General features: G+C 47.8%; 1 protein-coding gene and 6 non-coding genes across 7 annotated transcripts in view; all 7 read left to right on the top strand.

Annotated features, from left to right (window-relative positions):
- The window catches only part of LOC126302899 (uncharacterized), a 65,333-nt gene extending 54,229 nt beyond the window's left edge, over positions 1-11,104 (top strand). The window contains exon 3 of the mRNA XM_049991754.1: positions 10,374-11,104. Coding sequence (XP_049847711.1) covers positions 10,374-11,104 — 731 coding nt within the window. The remainder of the gene's footprint in view (positions 1-10,373) is intronic.
- On the top strand, positions 1,177-1,250 carry Trnat-agu (transfer RNA threonine (anticodon AGU)). Its single transcript has one exon. It is a non-coding gene; the product is annotated as a tRNA-Thr (tRNA).
- Trnat-agu (transfer RNA threonine (anticodon AGU)) lies at positions 2,637-2,710 on the top strand. Its single transcript has one exon. It is a non-coding gene; the product is annotated as a tRNA-Thr (tRNA).
- On the top strand, positions 4,097-4,170 carry Trnat-agu (transfer RNA threonine (anticodon AGU)). Its single transcript has one exon. It is a non-coding gene; the product is annotated as a tRNA-Thr (tRNA).
- Positions 5,557-5,630, top strand: Trnat-agu (transfer RNA threonine (anticodon AGU)). Its single transcript has one exon. It is a non-coding gene; the product is annotated as a tRNA-Thr (tRNA).
- On the top strand, positions 7,017-7,090 carry Trnat-agu (transfer RNA threonine (anticodon AGU)). Its single transcript has one exon. It is a non-coding gene; the product is annotated as a tRNA-Thr (tRNA).
- Trnat-agu (transfer RNA threonine (anticodon AGU)) lies at positions 8,466-8,539 on the top strand. The gene has a single exon. It is a non-coding gene; the product is annotated as a tRNA-Thr (tRNA).
- Positions 11,105-13,580: the final 2,476 nt, after the last annotated feature.

Here is a 13,580-nt window from a genome sequence, read left to right as displayed (position 1 = left end):
CAATTCATGGAGTGAGTTGTATGTTTTGCGATAGTCTGTCTCTGACAAGGAAGCACAGGTGATATAGGTGCGAACACAGGAAGCTTGCAGCCCCTCGCTGCCTGCAGACACAGAGCAGCCACACTAGAAGAGCGGCCTAAGCCGTAGGCGAAATGTGCTCATTCGCTTTGGCGCGACGTCGAACTATAAATAAGGCTGTCACTAGCGTGAGCGTTGCGTGAGCGTCGTGTAAAGTCGGAAAAGTCATCTGCATGGGTGATTGCCAAGTTTGGGGAGCGTTTCGTAGTACGATCAGTGCAATGGGGACGCGGAAACTTGTTGTGTCCCAGTGTTTTGCAGTTGGACGACAAGAGTTTTACACAGTAGCAAAGAGCGAGGCACTGAGTTGGCATGAACAATGGAGAGCACAATAGGGCTCGAGATGTGCTTGTTACCTCAGGTGCTGTGTGATTGTGGACAAGGAGTGAAATGGACCAATTTGTGACCGCCCTTTCAATTTAAGACGTTCAAAACAGACGGAATTTGCATTCGTAATACCAGAGCATCGAAACTACTTGGAACTCTTGTGTATATGAACGTGTCCGCGCCTTTGTATTCTGGTACCTTCGCCGCTACAAACCAACCAACCATCGTGTCCGTGCACATCAGAGTCGCAAAGAATGGAGAATAGCCAGGCTTGGTCGTGTGTGTAGATGTAGCTCAGTTGGCAGATCGTTCGCTTAGCGTGTGAACGGTCTCGGGTTCAAGCCCCGGCTCCTCCATGTTTTGTGGTCAGTGCATGGTAAGTGTTGGTGGCGGCGAACATAAACGCACGCAAGAAGTTTCAAAACCAGCGTCACAGACTGATATGATGTATACTGTCATAAGGAGAGCAAGATGTAAGTGTGGGGACCGGCTGTTATCGAGTGCAGACCTGTCTTAGGTATCACGGCTTAACGTCATTGAAGTCTAGAGGTGGACAACACGTTCGTCTTACTCAGAGCGGTGTCTGAACTTTATTTTCGACGTTATGCGTGCCACTTTCATTGTGGCCAACTACGATTCGATACAGAATGCACGAAACCTGAAAGACACCCTCACTGATTTATAGAGAGTGGTGTTTGTCTGCGGAATAATGGGAGAGCGAGGATCTGTGACGTTGATATGACTGAATGTAGCACTACTAGTTATCGGGGGGGTGGGCGTAGCTCAGATGGTAGAGCGCTCGCTTAGTGTGCGAGAGGTACTGGGATCGATACCCAGCGCCTCCAGAATTTTTAACACACCTACATGCGCACCTTGCCATGCAAGAGGAATAATTCCCAACCGGCAGAGGTGTGTAGGCAGATACAAGCGAACGATTAGCATCCACAATTGCGCCGATTTCACGTAAATCCCACTGCACGTTCCCATTCTTTGCGTGCAGTCGGCTGCTACTGGTGTTGCTGGTTGTGACTGCTGATAACAGATGCCGTAGCAATCAATTCATGGAGTGAGTTGTATGTTTTGCGATAGTCTGTCTCTGACAAGGAAGCACAGGTGATATAGGTGCGAACACAGGAAGCTTGCAGCCCCTCGCTGCCTGCAGACACAGAGCAGCCACACTAGAAGAGCGGCCTAAGCCGTAGGCGAAATGTGCTCATTCGCTTTGGCGCGACGTCGAACTATAAATAAGGCTGTCACTAGCGTGAGCGTTGCGTGAGCGTCGTGTAAAGTCGGAAAAGTCATCTGCATGGGTGATTGCCAAGTTTGGGGAGCGTTTCGTAGTACGATCAGTGCAATGGGGACGCGGAAACTTGTTGTGTCCCAGTGTTTTGCAGTTGGACGACAAGAGTTTTACACAGTAGCAAAGAGCGAGGCACTGAGTTGGCATGAACAATGGAGAGCACAATAGGGCTCGAGATGTGCTTGTTACCTCAGGTGCTGTGTGATTGTGGACAAGGAGTGAAATGGACCAATTTGTGACCGCCCTTTCAATTTAAGACGTTCAAAACAGACGGAATTTGCATTCGTAATACCAGAGCATCGAAACTACTTGGAACTCTTGTGTATATGAACGTGTCCGCGCCTTTGTATTCTGGTACCTTCGCCGCTACAAACCAACCAACCATCGTGTCCGTGCACATCAGAGTCGCAAAGAATGGAGAATAGCCAGGCTTGGTCGTGTGTGTAGATGTAGCTCAGTTGGCAGATCGTTCGCTTAGCGTGTGAACGGTCTCGGGTTCAAGCCCCGGCTCCTCCATGTTTTGTGGTCAGTGCATGGTAAGTGTTGGTGGCGGCGAACATAAACGCACGCAAGAAGTTTCAAAACCAGCGTCACAGACTGATATGATGTATACTGTCATAAGGAGAGCAAGATGTAAGTGTGGGGACCGGCTGTTATCGAGTGCAGACCTGTCTTAGGTATCACGGCTTAACGTCATTGAAGTCTAGAGGTGGACAACACGTTCGTCTTACTCAGAGCGGTGTCTGAACTTTATTTTCGACGTTATGCGTGCCACTTTCATTGTGGCCAACTACGATTCGATACAGAATGCACGAAACCTGAAAGACACCCTCACTGATTTATAGAGAGTGGTGTTTGTCTGCGGAATAATGGGAGAGCGAGGATCTGTGACGTTGATATGACTGAATGTAGCACTACTAGTTATCGGGGGGGTGGGCGTAGCTCAGATGGTAGAGCGCTCGCTTAGTGTGCGAGAGGTACTGGGATCGATACCCAGCGCCTCCAGAATTTTTAACACACCTACATGCGCACCTTGCCATGCAAGAGGAATAATTCCCAACCGGCAGAGGTGTGTAGGCAGATACAAGCGAACGATTAGCATCCACAATTGCGCCGATTTCACGTAAATCCCACTGCACGTTCCCATTCTTTGCGTGCAGTCGGCTGCTACTGGTGTTGCTGGTTGTGACTGCTGATAACAGATGCCGTAGCAATCAATTCATGGAGTGAGTTGTATGTTTTGCGATAGTCTGTCTCTGACAAGGAAGCACAGGTGATATAGGTGCGAACACAGGAAGCTTGCAGCCCCTCGCTGCCTGCAGACACAGAGCAGCCACACTAGAAGAGCGGCCTAAGCCGTAGGCGAAATGTGCTCATTCGCTTTGGCGCGACGTCGAACTATAAATAAGGCTGTCACTAGCGTGAGCGTTGCGTGAGCGTCGTGTAAAGTCGGAAAAGTCATCTGCATGGGTGATTGCCAAGTTTGGGGAGCGTTTCGTAGTACGATCAGTGCAATGGGGACGCGGAAACTTGTTGTGTCCCAGTGTTTTGCAGTTGGACGACAAGAGTTTTACACAGTAGCAAAGAGCGAGGCACTGAGTTGGCATGAACAATGGAGAGCACAATAGGGCTCGAGATGTGCTTGTTACCTCAGGTGCTGTGTGATTGTGGACAAGGAGTGAAATGGACCAATTTGTGACCGCCCTTTCAATTTAAGACGTTCAAAACAGACGGAATTTGCATTCGTAATACCAGAGCATCGAAACTACTTGGAACTCTTGTGTATATGAACGTGTCCGCGCCTTTGTATTCTGGTACCTTCGCCGCTACAAACCAACCAACCATCGTGTCCGTGCACATCAGAGTCGCAAAGAATGGAGAATAGCCAGGCTTGGTCGTGTGTGTAGATGTAGCTCAGTTGGCAGATCGTTCGCTTAGCGTGTGAACGGTCTCGGGTTCAAGCCCCGGCTCCTCCATGTTTTGTGGTCAGTGCATGGTAAGTGTTGGTGGCGGCGAACATAAACGCACGCAAGAAGTTTCAAAACCAGCGTCACAGACTGATATGATGTATACTGTCATAAGGAGAGCAAGATGTAAGTGTGGGGACCGGCTGTTATCGAGTGCAGACCTGTCTTAGGTATCACGGCTTAACGTCATTGAAGTCTAGAGGTGGACAACACGTTCGTCTTACTCAGAGCGGTGTCTGAACTTTATTTTCGACGTTATGCGTGCCACTTTCATTGTGGCCAACTACGATTCGATACAGAATGCACGAAACCTGAAAGACACCCTCACTGATTTATAGAGAGTGGTGTTTGTCTGCGGAATAATGGGAGAGCGAGGATCTGTGACGTTGATATGACTGAATGTAGCACTACTAGTTATCGGGGGGGTGGGCGTAGCTCAGATGGTAGAGCGCTCGCTTAGTGTGCGAGAGGTACTGGGATCGATACCCAGCGCCTCCAGAATTTTTAACACACCTACATGCGCACCTTGCCATGCAAGAGGAATAATTCCCAACCGGCAGAGGTGTGTAGGCAGATACAAGCGAACGATTAGCATCCACAATTGCGCCGATTTCACGTAAATCCCACTGCACGTTCCCATTCTTTGCGTGCAGTCGGCTGCTACTGGTGTTGCTGGTTGTGACTGCTGATAACAGATGCCGTAGCAATCAATTCATGGAGTGAGTTGTATGTTTTGCGATAGTCTGTCTCTGACAAGGAAGCACAGGTGATATAGGTGCGAACACAGGAAGCTTGCAGCCCCTCGCTGCCTGCAGACACAGAGCAGCCACACTAGAAGAGCGGCCTAAGCCGTAGGCGAAATGTGCTCATTCGCTTTGGCGCGACGTCGAACTATAAATAAGGCTGTCACTAGCGTGAGCGTTGCGTGAGCGTCGTGTAAAGTCGGAAAAGTCATCTGCATGGGTGATTGCCAAGTTTGGGGAGCGTTTCGTAGTACGATCAGTGCAATGGGGACGCGGAAACTTGTTGTGTCCCAGTGTTTTGCAGTTGGACGACAAGAGTTTTACACAGTAGCAAAGAGCGAGGCACTGAGTTGGCATGAACAATGGAGAGCACAATAGGGCTCGAGATGTGCTTGTTACCTCAGGTGCTGTGTGATTGTGGACAAGGAGTGAAATGGACCAATTTGTGACCGCCCTTTCAATTTAAGACGTTCAAAACAGACGGAATTTGCATTCGTAATACCAGAGCATCGAAACTACTTGGAACTCTTGTGTATATGAACGTGTCCGCGCCTTTGTATTCTGGTACCTTCGCCGCTACAAACCAACCAACCATCGTGTCCGTGCACATCAGAGTCGCAAAGAATGGAGAATAGCCAGGCTTGGTCGTGTGTGTAGATGTAGCTCAGTTGGCAGATCGTTCGCTTAGCGTGTGAACGGTCTCGGGTTCAAGCCCCGGCTCCTCCATGTTTTGTGGTCAGTGCATGGTAAGTGTTGGTGGCGGCGAACATAAACGCACGCAAGAAGTTTCAAAACCAGCGTCACAGACTGATATGATGTATACTGTCATAAGGAGAGCAAGATGTAAGTGTGGGGACCGGCTGTTATCGAGTGCAGACCTGTCTTAGGTATCACGGCTTAACGTCATTGAAGTCTAGAGGTGGACAACACGTTCGTCTTACTCAGAGCGGTGTCTGAACTTTATTTTCGACGTTATGCGTGCCACTTTCATTGTGGCCAACTACGATTCGATACAGAATGCACGAAACCTGAAAGACACCCTCACTGATTTATAGAGAGTGGTGTTTGTCTGCGGAATAATGGGAGAGCGAGGATCTGTGACGTTGATATGACTGAATGTAGCACTACTAGTTATCGGGGGGGTGGGCGTAGCTCAGATGGTAGAGCGCTCGCTTAGTGTGCGAGAGGTACTGGGATCGATACCCAGCGCCTCCAGAATTTTTAACACACCTACATGCGCACCTTGCCATGCAAGAGGAATAATTCCCAACCGGCAGAGGTGTGTAGGCAGATACAAGCGAACGATTAGCATCCACAATTGCGCCGATTTCACGTAAATCCCACTGCACGTTCCCATTCTTTGCGTGCAGTCGGCTGCTACTGGTGTTGCTGGTTGTGACTGCTGATAACAGATGCCGTAGCAATCAATTCATGGAGTGAGTTGTATGTTTTGCGATAGTCTGTCTCTGACAAGGAAGCACAGGTGATATAGGTGCGAACACAGGAAGCTTGCAGCCCCTCGCTGCCTGCAGACACAGAGCAGCCACACTAGAAGAGCGGCCTAAGCCGTAGGCGAAATGTGCTCATTCGCTTTGGCGCGACGTCGAACTATAAATAAGGCTGTCACTAGCGTGAGCGTTGCGTGAGCGTCGTGTAAAGTCGGAAAAGTCATCTGCATGGGTGATTGCCAAGTTTGGGGAGCGTTTCGTAGTACGATCAGTGCAATGGGGACGCGGAAACTTGTTGTGTCCCAGTGTTTTGCAGTTGGACGACAAGAGTTTTACACAGTAGCAAAGAGCGAGGCACTGAGTTGGCATGAACAATGGAGAGCACAATAGGGCTCGAGATGTGCTTGTTACCTCAGGTGCTGTGTGATTGTGGACAAGGAGTGAAATGGACCAATTTGTGACCGCCCTTTCAATTTAAGACGTTCAAAACAGACGGAATTTGCATTCGTAATACCAGAGCATCGAAACTACTTGGAACTCTTGTGTATATGAACGTGTCCGCGCCTTTGTATTCTGGTACCTTCGCCGCTACAAACCAACCAACCATCGTGTCCGTGCACATCAGAGTCGCAAAGAATGGAGAATAGCCAGGCTTGGTCGTGTGTGTAGCTGTAGCTCAGTTGGCAGATCGTTCGCTTAGCGTGTGAACGGTCTCGGGTTCAAGCAACGGCTCCTCCATGTTTTGTGGTCAGTGCATGGTAAGTGTTGGTGGCGGCGAACATAAACGCACGCAAGAAGTTTCAAAACCAGCGTCACAGACTGATATGATGTATACTGTCATAAGGAGAGCAAGATGTAAGTGTGGGGACCGGCTGTTATCGAGTGCAGACCTGTCTTAGGTATCACGGCTTAACGTCATTGAAGTCTAGAGGTGGACAACACGTTCGTCTTACTCAGAGCGGTGTCTGAACTTTATTTTCGACGTTATGCGTGCCACTTTCATTGTGGCCAACTACGATTCGATACAGAATGCACGAAACCTGAAAGACACCCTCACTGATTTATAGAGAGTGGTGTTTGTCTGCGGAATAATGGGAGAGCGAGGGTCTGTGACGTTGATATGACTGTATGTAGCACTACTAGTTATCGGGGGGGTGGGCGTAGCTCAGATGGTAGAGCGCTCGCTTAGTGTGCGAGAGGTACTGGGATCGATACCCAGCGCCTCCAGAATTTTTAACACACCTACATGCGCACCTTGCCATGCAAGAGGAATAATTCCCAACCGGCAGAGGTGTGTAGGCAGATACAAGCGAACGATTAGCATCCACAATTGCGCCGATTTCACGTAAATCCCACTGCACGTTCCCATTCTTTGCGTGCAGTCGGCTGCTACTGGTGTTGCTGGTTGTGACTGCTGATAACAGATGCCGTAGCAATCAATTCATGGAGTGAGTTGTATGTTTTGCGATAGTCTGTCTCTGACAAGGAAGCACAGGTGATATAGGTGCGAACACAGGAAGCTTGCAGCCCCTCGCTGCCTGCAGACACAGAGCAGCCACACTAGAAGAGCGGCCTAAGCCGTAGGCGAAATGTGCTCATTCGCTTTGGCGCGACGTCGAACTATAAATAAGGCTGTCACTAGCGTGAGCGTCGTGTAAAGTCGGAAAAGTCATCTGCATGGGTGATTGCCAAGTTTGGGGAGCGTTTCGTAGTACGATCAGTGCAATGGGGACGCGGAAACTTGTTGTGTCCCAGTGTTTTGCAGTTGGACGACAAGAGTTTTACACAGTAGCAAAGAGCGAGGCACTGAGTTGGCATGAACAATGGAGAGCACAATAGGGCTCGAGATGTGCTTGTTACCTCAGGTGCTGTGTGATTGTGGACAAGGAGTGAAATGGACCAATTTGTGACCGCCCTTTCAATTTAAGACGTTCAAAACAGACGGAATTTGCATTCGTAATACCAGAGCATCGAAACTACTTGGAACTCTTGTGTATATGAACGTGTCCGCGCCTTTGTATTCTGGTACCTTCGCCGCTACAAACCAACCAACCATCGTGTCCGTGCACATCAGAGTCGCAAAGAATGGAGAATAGCCAGGCTTGGTCGTGTGTGTAGCTGTAGCTCAGTTGGCAGATCGTTCGCTTAGCGTGTGAACGGTCTCGGGTTCAAGCCCCGGCTCCTCCATGTTTTGTGGTCAGTGCATGGTAAGTGTTGGTGGCGGCGAACATAAACGCACGCAAGAAGTTTCAAAACCAGCGTCACAGACTGATATGATGTATACTGTCATAAGGAGAGCAAGATGTAAGTGTGGGGACCGGCTGTTATCGAGTGCAGACCTGTCTTAGGTATCACGGCTTAACGTCATTGAAGTCTAGAGGTGGACAACACGTTCGTCTTACTCAGAGCGGTGTCTGAACTTTATTTTCGACGTTATGCGTGCCACTTTCATTGTGGCCAACTACGATTCGATACAGAATGCACGAAACCTGAAAGACACCCTCACTGATTTATAGAGAGTGGTGTTTGTCTGCGGAATAATGGGAGAGCGAGGGTCTGTGACGTTGATATGACTGTATGTAGCACTACTAGTTATCGGTGGGGTGGGCGTAGCTCAGATGGTAGAGCGCTCGCTTAGTGTGCGAGAGGTACTGGGATCGATACCCAGCGCCTCCAGAATTTTTAACACACCTACATGCGCACCTTGCCATGCAAGAGGAATAATTCCCAACCGGCAGAGGTGTGTAGGCAGATACAAGCGAACGATTAGCATCCACAATTGCGCCGATTTCACGTAAATCCCACTGCACGTTCCCATTCTTTGCGTGCAGTCGGCTGCTACTGGTGTTGCTGGTTGTGACTGCTGATAACAGATGCCGTAGCAATCAATTCATGGAGTGAGTTGTATGTTTTGCGATAGTCTGTCTCTGACAAGGAAGCACAGGTGATATAGGTGCGAACACAGGAAGCTTGCAGCCCCTCGCTGCCTGCAGACACAGAGCAGCCACACTAGAAGAGCGGCCTAAGCCGTAGGCGAAATGTGCTCATTCGCTTTGGCGCGACGTCGAACTATAAATAAGGCTGTCACTAGCGTGAGCGTTGCGTGAGCGTCGTGTAAAGTCGGAAAAGTCATCTGCATGGGTGATTGCCAAGTTTGGGGAGCGTTTCGTAGTACGATCAGTGCAATGGGGACGCGGAAACTTGTTGTGTCCCAGTGTTTTGCAGTTGGACGACAAGAGTTTTACACAGTAGCAAAGAGCGAGGCACTGAGTTGGCATGAACAATGGAGAGCACAATAGGGCTCGAGATGTGCTTGTTACCTCAGGTGCTGTGTGATTGTGGACAAGGAGTGAAATGGACCAATTTGTGACCGCCCTTTCAATTTAAGACGTTCAAAACAGACGGAATTTGCATTCGTAATACCAGAGCATCGAAACTACTTGGAACTCTTGTGTATATGAACGTGTCCGCGCCTTTGTATTCTGGTACCTTCGCCGCTACAAACCAACCAACCATCGTGTCCGTGCACATCAGAGTCGCAAAGAATGGAGAATAGCCAGGCTTGGTCGTGTGTGTAGCTGTAGCTCAATAGTCTGGCTTTAGCCGTCGCCGCGGTCGGACGTGCTTGTTGTTTACTCCGCGTACGTTAGCGCTATCGCCGGTGTTTGGTGTTTACGTGAAGTTAGCTGTACATTTTCGCTGTTATTTTTTGAGTGGTGTCTCTGATAAGTGTTTTTATAGTGCTTTCGTCCGTTCCACGTTTCGTGCTTCGCCGCAATTTCGGTTGTTGCCGGAATTTCGTCGGAACCGACGACCATGTCTGACACCGTCAGGAAGAATACTTTAGTCTTCTCGTTCGAGAAAGGAACACGGCCGGTCCAACCCACTGCGCTGGAAATCCACGATTGGCTGACTGAGGTAATCGGTATTAATTCTGACTCTGTTCATACCACGCAATTAGATGCTGAAAAATACTGTGTTTTTGTTAAATTTCTGAACTCAGTGACAGTCGATAAGTTGCTTGCAATATGGGGTAATTCCGTCGAATTTGTTCATCGAGACGGTTCAAAAAGTAATGTCTCTGTACGAAAAGCTGATATCATGTACACCAATGTCAGGATTTTGAATGTTCCAATTGAAATTGATAATCAGTTGATCAAGGACGCTCTATCTAAATATGGCGAAGTTAAATCTATCTATAACGAAAGATGGTCGAAGCTATACAAGATACAGTGTTTTAATGGCATTAGATCCGTTGAAATGGAGGTGAAAGCCAACATTCCGTCCCATATATCCGTTGCAGGCCATAAAGCACATGTTGTGTATTCTGGTCAGGAGCGCACGTGCAATATTTGCAATGAGACAGGTCATTTCCGACAAGATTGTCCGCGCCGTGTTTTTGTTCTTCGGAACAATCTAACACAGCGTCAAAAACTGACCCTCAGCGATGTCTTACCAAATAGCACTTCCCTTCTTTCGGTTAACGACAGTGGTGCATGTACTTCTGCAGTGCCCGCCATAACTACTACGGAGTTCCCTCCCCTGAGCGTCGTTACATCACACCCTTCTGTTCCCGATTGCGATCTCCAGAATAAGAAGCGACCGTTGGAAACGACCGATGACGGCTCGGACGGCGAGTCCGCCCGTAATTCGCCTTCCACCCGCAAGCAGAAGCAGTGTAATGCGGATGTGCTCGAGGAAACAAACAGTACATGTATTGACGTGACGACAGCCGCTGAGGCAACCCGGCCGCTGTCGGCGGCTGAACAGGTACAAACGGTCCACGGAGGGGACGCAGTAACGATTGTCGCGGAGACGGAAGAGGCGCACTCCGAAGCACAAGAGGTGACGGAGCGGAACCCAACTCAAGAACTTACAGACCCACAAACCGCCGACTCAGTCAGTGCTCTGGAGCTAGTGACGGAAGAACAAGGAAATGGCACTCGTAAAAAGGACGCTGTTGAGGCAGCTTCGGTCACAACGGTGGTAAAGATAGACAATCCGAATGACGGCGCGTTGAACCAAGATGTCCGAAGACGCCGACTCAAACCGCTACCTACTCTCAAAGCTTCCCGTAACCAAAGCAAACAACAACCAGCACAAGAGGAAGCGACGGCCAAGAACGTCTTGTATGAAATCATCACGGAAAGACCTAAGGAGGTACCTTCAAGTGACATTAGTGATGCAAAGCCCCTCGGTAAAACTAAAACCCGAGATGTTCGGAATCCTGCACCAAAATGAGGCTGTAAGATGAAAAAAAAAGGGATTTTGTTGAACCAGTTTCATTTCTAATTGTACTACTGTCTTAGTCATATTTCAGAGGAACCAGATGAAGTGTTTACCGAGCTTCAAATACTGACTATTCTTTTAGATGTTTGTTTAAGCGGAGTCGTTTCTCTCTTCTAGAAGCTGCACATCTCTTTTCTTTTTTTTTTTTATTAATATTTTGTTATCTTTTTAATCACTTATTTACTTTTTATGCAAACTAAATGTCCCAGGCATATACAATTACGACTATCAATATTAACAGGATTACATCCGTGACTAAAGTTACAGCGCTCAAGGATTATTTATATGAGTCAGGGACGGACATTGCTTTCCTACAGGAAGTAGTGCTGACTAATCTTACAGTGCCTGGATATTTGGCGATTTTAAATGTCTCACTTGACACCAACGTCGGTACAGCAATTTTAGTCAGGGAGGGGATTCCTGTCTCGGATATCGAGAGGTTGGACTCCGGCAGAGCGATAGGTATAAAAGTCTTTGGTTCTACCCTTATCAATCTGTATGCCCCTTCTGGCACATCCAATAGAATGGAAAGAGCACAGTTCTATAAAGAAGAAATCATTTATTTATTACGGAAAAACCCAAAAGATCTTATAATAGGCGGTGATTTTAATTGTGTGATAAATAAGAAAGACCAGGTTCCGAATTTTAATAACTGCAGTGAACTGAAGCGTTTCGTCACTGTTTTACAGCTTAAAGATGCTTGGGAAATAATGTATCCCACTTTTGTGGCATTTACATTCCTAGGTCCTCACTCACGTAGCAGGATCGACAGACTCTACATATCGCAAAGTCTAGTTAGCTCCTTCATTAAAGCAGAGACGATTCCAGTTTACTTTTCTGATCATAGCTCCGTGCTAGCTTCCATCAACCTTACTGCGCAACCCACTCGCCGTTTTAGAAGTTCATGGCACCTTAATACGTCACTGATGCAGGACGACGGATTAGAAGAAAGTTTGACAGAAGCGTGGGCATTGTGCCTCCGCTCTGCAGATAGACACGTCTCAGTACTAGACTGGTGGTGCAACAGGGCAAAGCCTAAACTGAGAAAAGTTCTCATCCAGTATAGTGTACAACGATCGAAAGACTTGAAAAATTCCATCGAATTTTATTATACCATGCTGCGAAATTTATATGAGCAGGCAAACACTTCCAACGTCCGTCTGGCAGATATCAAGCAAACTAAGGCCAAATTGCTCAGTCTTAAAAGACAGCAGATGGAGGGTCTGAAATTAAAATCCAAGGCTAAGACAGTCGTGGAGGATGAACATGCTTCCTTGTACCATCTACTGAAGCACGAAAGAAACAGGAGATGCACCTTCATTGATGGACTTCAGTCTGAAACTGGCGAGACACTCACGACTCAGAGAGACATCGTCAATGCAGTGCACAAATATTACGAAGACCTATACACTGCCAACCCGGTATGTGAAGAGTCCTTCGATGAGTTCCTTAGTTACATAGCTCCACAGGTCTCGGACGAGGAAAACGAAGACCTTCTCGTTGAGTGTACTAACGAAGATATCCACAGAATCATCTGCAAATCTCCTCTGAGGAAATCGCCGGGACCGGATGGTTTGCCTGTTGAATTTTATAAACGATACTGGCCACTGATTGGTGACATGTTTACCCGAATGACGAACGAGGTGCTTCAGGGAAAGCATTTACCTGCTGTTTTTAAAGAGAGCACAATAGTACTAATCCCAAAAAATGCTGCAAAAAGAAACCTCAACAACTTTCGTCCTATCTCCCTGTTAAACTCTGATTATAAAATCATCGGCAGAATTTTAAACAACAGACTCTCTCAGTTGGCCAAAAAGATAGTAAGTCCATACCAGTCCTGTGTGCCTACCAAGAGCATTTTCAAAAGCATAGCTGAATATAGAGATATAATTGCCATCACTGCTGTGACCACCATAAAATGTGCTATCATGTTTATTGACTTCCAGAAAGCATTTGATCGTGTGGATCATAGATTTCCTTAGTGCCACACTGAACAAAATAGGTTTTAATGAGCGAGTCGTAAGTGTGATCAGCAATGTTGCAACAGGCATCAGCGCTTGTATATCAGTTAACTGCCAGAGGACAAAGCAGATTCAGATCAGGCGCGGCGTTCCTCAAGGAAGCCCCCTCTCCATGTTCCTATTCGTGCTTTCATTAGAACCTTTCCTCCGCAGTGTTCATGCCACTCTAACTGGCATCACATTATCTGGTCACCGAACAGTCATAAACGCCTATGCCGATGATGTCGGAGTCGTCCTGCGAAATCCCGACGACATTTTGAAATTGGAAACGCTAATTAAAAAGTACTGTAGAGTCTCCGGAGCAGGTGTCAACGCAAACAAAAGCAAACTCCTAAACCTGCGGGGTTTTCAACATACCACCTTAGCCTGGGCCACAATGGTCACCCAATGCAAAGCACTAGGAATAA

This window comes from Schistocerca gregaria, unplaced genomic scaffold, assembly GCF_023897955.1.
Source record: "Schistocerca gregaria isolate iqSchGreg1 unplaced genomic scaffold, iqSchGreg1.2 ptg000180l, whole genome shotgun sequence".
NCBI classification, from domain to species: Eukaryota; Metazoa; Arthropoda; class Insecta; order Orthoptera; family Acrididae; genus Schistocerca; species Schistocerca gregaria.
The sequence above is the reverse complement of the archived record's forward strand: the minus strand, read 5'-3'. Positions and strand labels throughout refer to the sequence as shown.